The sequence below is a fragment of the Colobus angolensis genome, unplaced genomic scaffold (genome assembly GCF_000951035.1).
Source record: "Colobus angolensis palliatus isolate OR3802 unplaced genomic scaffold, Cang.pa_1.0 Scaffold3, whole genome shotgun sequence".
NCBI classification, from domain to species: Eukaryota; Metazoa; Chordata; class Mammalia; order Primates; family Cercopithecidae; genus Colobus; species Colobus angolensis.
Genome location: NW_012116265.1, coordinates 27,030,751 through 27,036,030, shown reverse-complemented (window position 1 = coordinate 27,036,030; position 5,280 = coordinate 27,030,751). Strand labels below are relative to the sequence as shown.

Below are 5,280 nucleotides of genomic sequence, written 5' to 3'. Positions count from 1 at the left end.
GGAGGCCGAGGCGGGCGGATCACGAAGTCAGGAGATCAAGACCATCCTGGCTAACACAGTGAAACCCCGTCTCTACTAAAAATACAAAAAATTAGCCAGTCATGGTGGCGGGCGCCTGTAGTCCCAGCTACTTGGAGACTGACAGGAACCCGGGAGGCAGAGCTTGCAGTGAGCCGAGATCGCGCCACTGCACTCCAGCCTGGGTGACAGAGTGAGACTCTGTCTCAAAAAAAAAAGAATGTACAAAGTGAAATCTCAGAGAAACTAGAAACTTCCACAAAGAACCACAGCCAAGTGTCAATGACAAGAATACATTCTGAGGTAACATATCATTAGGCAACTTTGTTGTGTAAGCTTCATAGAGTCTACTTAAACCTAGATGTATATATAGCCTACTACACACCTAGGCTATATGGTATAGCCTGTTGCTCCTAAGTTACAAACCTGTACAGCCTGTTACTGTATTGAATACTGTTGGCAGTTGACACAAAGGTATTTGTGTATCTAAACACAGAATACACAAAGGGTACAGTAAAAATACAGTAGAAAAGATAAAAAAAATAGTATACCTATGTAGGGCACGTACCATGAATGGAGCTTGCAGGACTGAAAGTTGCTCTGGGTGAGTTAGTGAGTAAATGATGAGTAGGTGTGAGTGAAGGCCTAGGACATTACACTACTGTAGACTTTAGAAACACTGTACACTTAAGTAACACTAAATTTATAAAAACTAAATGCACTGCATCACTAGGCAATAGGAATTTTGCAACTCCATTATAGTCTTATGGAACCACCATTGTATATGCAGTTCAGTGTTCAACAAAATATCATTATGCAGTGCATGACTAAATATAAATTCTAAGGCCAGGCACGGTGGCTCATGCCTGTAATCCCAGCACAGTACTTTGAGAGGCCAAGGCGGGTAGATCACTTGAGATCAAGAGTTCAAGACCAGCCTGGCCGACATGGCAAAAACCCATCTCTACCAAAAGTAAAAAAATTAGCCGGGTGTGGTGGCATGCACCTGTAATCCCAGCTACCTGGGAGTGTGAGGCAGGAGAATCGCTTGAACTTGGGAGGCGGAGGTTGCAGTGAGCTGAGATCACGCCATTGCACTCCAGCTTGGGCAACAGAGTGAGACTCTTGTCTCAAAAAAAAAAAAACAAACAAAAAATATATATATAAAAGAAATGAAAGAGGAGAGAGAACAGAAAATAGATTTGAAGAAATAATGGCTAACAGTTTCCCTTATTTGTTGGAGAAAAACACAAATTTACAAATTGAAGAAACTCTACAACTCTTAAGCATGATAAATGTTATTAAGATCATATCCAGGTACATCAGACTATTAATACTGGGGAAAAAAGGTGAAGAGAAAAATCTTGAAAGTAGCCCAAGGAAAAGGATGTATTACCTACAGAAGAACAGTGATACAAATTACTATGGTGTTCATACTAGAAATAATGGAGGCCAGAGCATTGAATGATATCTTTAAAGCCCTCAAACCAGAATTGTGTATCTAAAGGTAATATTCAACAATGAAGGTCAAAATGAAGACATTTTTAGGTAAATAGAAACTAAAGACGTGGCCGGGCGTGGTGGCTTGCACCTGTAATCCCAGCACTTTGGGAGGCCGAGACAGGCGGATCATGAGGTCAGGAGATCGAGACCATCCTGGCTAACACGGTGAAACCCCGTCTCTACTGAAAATACAAAAAACTAGCCGGGCGTGGTGGTGGGTGCCTGTAGTCCCAGCTGCTCCGGAGCCTGAGGCAGGAGAATGGTGTAAACCCGGGAGGCAGAGCTTTCAGTGAGCTGAGATCAGGCCACTGCACTCCAGCCTGGGTGGCAGAGCCAGACTCCGTCTCAAAAAAAAAAAAAGGAGGACAGACTCTGGATCCAAACTTCCTGGATTCAAATCCTGACTCATCACTTGTTAGCAGTATGTGAAAGAACAAGTGACTTAACCTGTGCTTCACTTTCTTAATCTAGAAAATAGGGAGAACTAGGGAGAAAGTTGTACCACAAGGAGATAGACAGTGACCAGATCTCATAGGATTCTGTAGGTAGTGAAAAGATATATAAGTCAGTAGGAAGCCACTGGGAAGATATAGGCAGGTGACAATAAGTTATTAAATTAATTTTCACAAGGTTTTCTTAGGCCTTTAAGTTCTGTTACTGCTTACGTTTTGAGCAGTGACAACAGTGAAGGTTAACAGAAAAACATGAAAATCATCAGGCATGATTAATTTGAGAGCTTCCCTTTTTAATGTGCTTCTACCCAGATTATGATTTCAGGCTTGTGGATCATAAAAGGAGTATTGCTGAAAGTAGGTTGGGTGGATCAAAGGGAATAATTGTAAATATCTTTAATGCTTGGAGGTTAAGAGAAACTTGAACTTTGTAGTAATGGAGATTAAAGCTATTTTCAAGATTAAGTATACCTATTCAATAAAAGAAAGGAATATTTGGGAGTATCAGGGATAAGAGAAGCTAGACATTGTGAATTCAGGGAAAAAAATTATGAGAGGAGGATGCATTTTAGTTTATTTTGGGATTAAAATTTTTTTAGTTTATGTTGCTTTGACATGTGACACTAATTTTGGCTATAATAAATGACAATGTATCATATGGTATATTGGTTAGGATTTAGGTAGAAAATTCTTTCCTTTATATAGTGAGTGGTAGCATATACAATGTTTGCTAACTTCAGCAAAGAGTAGCTTTAGTTTTCTGATTAGTTATAATAGTGATGCTTCCCATCATTTGATATGCCTTAAGGTAGTATTTTACTCTTGAGGTATTCCTTTAATCCTTAGGTCTTGGAGTACTTTATAGATGGTCATTATTTTTTATGATTCCTCTGAAACTAATGGCAGAGAATCACCCAAGCATTACAAAAATGTTGAGCAAAGTAAAAATTAACGCTTGGTTTCTGAACATTATCTGTTTTCTGGTACCACTTAAGTTTCAAAGGATGAGAAGACTAAGACTAATAACTATTTTTTTCTTCATCTTTTCTTTCAGTGGCAAGATGTGGAAATTAATTTTTTTTTTTTTTAATTTTCATCTTAACTGAACACTTACTTAATTCTTTTTTTAAATTGCAGAATGCCGGGTCTAAGTTGTAGATTTTATCAACACAAATTTCCTGAGGTGGAAGATGTAGTGATGGTGAATGTCAGATCCATTGCTGAAATGGGGGCTTATGTCAGCTTGCTGGAATACAACAACATTGAAGGCATGATTCTTCTTAGTGAATTATCCAGAAGGCGTATCCGTTCTATCAACAAACTCATCCGAATTGGCAGGAATGAGTGTGTGGTTGTCATTAGGGTGGACAAAGAAAAAGGTAAGTGAGAAAAATATCTGTAATATAAATTTCAGATTTAAAATGGTTTATTTAAAAATACATTTTTTGTAAATTGCATGCTGCAGCTTAGGAAAAAAAGCTCTTTTTATACTTAAACCTCTTACATACAAAATGGTTAGAAAACCATGACAATTAGCTATCTAAGCAAGATCTCTTAAGTTAATAGTAGTTTAATTAGTACATCCTAGGATTTTATGGATCAAATAACTTGAATTTTGTTTCTAGTGTTTATCAGGATCTTGGTAATTGACTCATGGTAACCAAACTTAAAGAGAGTACTAGTTCATTTACATTGGTAGGCCTGAATATGTTGGATGCCTTTTTTCTTGATTTAAAGCTAAAGTAGTAATGAGATCTTTGGGTAAGCATGAAAATGGGGCAGATGGGTTTTAGGAATCTTTTATATAAGCCTTGGAAAAGCAGTATACTATGTGTGTATATACACATCTGAAATCCAACATTGTATATCTTGCTGGTAATTAGAATGTTTGCGTCTACCAAATCCTGTGGTATCTTTCAGACAGTTTTGGATGACTATCCATTTTTTACTTATTGGATTCCTTTTCTGGACCCTATGTAAATCATCACCTTTGTGAATACTGTTTTTTAAAACATGGTATACAATACCATTAAGTAGGTTTTAATATCAGCCATCTTACTATAATTTGTTAGGTGTTAATTTTAGGTCATTAGTTACCATCATGTCTGAAGGGCTGCATATCAGTCACCTTGATTCTGAATCTCCTCAGCCATCTAGTTTACTAATACTTTCTCACTTCTGCAAGTGATTAATTTTATACATACTGACATTTTATTTTTTTTTTATTATAGCCTTAGATGATACATAGATTTTGAGGATGTCTTATGCCTTAGGTAGTGACTGCTACTTAGCACATGGATTGTTTTAAATGTTTTGCTGTGACTTAGCTATAGCCCCATCCAAAATTATTAAACTACTTTGAGACTATTTGTTAAACGTACGTAAGTCTTAACATCACTGTCCTAGTAGTACCTAAAATAGTGTCTAATCTTGTACTTCTTTTTTTTTTTTTTAAAGGGTTGGGATCTTGCTCTGTCACCCAGGCTGCAGTATAGTGCTGTGATCATAGGTTGCTGCAGCCTTGAACTCCTCTGTTCAAGTGTTCCTCAAGCAGTCCTCCCAAGTAGCTGGAACTATAGGGATGTGCCACCCTGCCCAGCTAACTTTCTTTGTAGAGATGGGGTCTCACTATGTTGCCCAGGCTAGTCTTGAACTGGGCTCAAGCGATCCTCCTGCCTTGGCCTCACAAAGTACTGGGATTACAGGTGTGAGCCACTGTGCTCAGCCTTCTTTTTCTATTGTATGAAATATATACAAAAGGAGGAATCAAATATGTTTTTAGTTGCAATCAGAAAAAATATGGAATGGCATTCTTGCTTACATACAGTAGATACGTGTAAAGCTATTTCCATAGCATTTGTTTGTATGGCCTTAACTAAAACCAGGAAATGACCAAAATGGGGACTGGTTAAATAAATAAGTACAAATGCATGCAATGCAATTTTATGCAAATGAGATCTGAATATTCTGTATTCTGATATGGAAGATCTCCAGGATAGGATGAGGAAAAGAGCAAAGTGCAAAAGAGCCTGTAGAGAGAATTCATTTTACTAGAGAATTAGGTCCTACTAGACAAGCCTTTCGACATAAATGCCATAAACCCTGAACAAGTATGAAAAATAACTACCTAAAGACAATGAGAAGCAGCCAAAAGCAGGCCAAAATTGAAAATTTGAAGGTGAGTTGACACTTACAAAAAAGGATATGTTGGTCGGGCGTGGTGGCTCAAGCCTGTAATCCCAGCACTTTGGGAGGCCAAGACGGGCGGATCACGAGGTCAGGAGATCGAGACCATCCTGGCTAACAC

The 5,280-nt window shown here is 38.0% G+C and overlaps 1 protein-coding gene across 2 annotated transcripts in view; it reads left to right on the top strand.

The window, feature by feature from the left end:
- The window catches only part of EIF2S1 (eukaryotic translation initiation factor 2, subunit 1 alpha, 35kDa), a 38,929-nt gene that overhangs the window by 15,273 nt on the left and 18,376 nt on the right, over positions 1-5,280 (top strand). For both annotated transcript variants that reach the window (XM_011949725.1, XM_011949726.1), the window contains exon 2: positions 3,111-3,352. In XM_011949725.1, the coding sequence (XP_011805115.1) occupies positions 3,112-3,352 (241 nt within the window). In that variant the 5' untranslated portion in view covers position 3,111. The remainder of the gene's footprint in view (positions 1-3,110; positions 3,353-5,280) is intronic.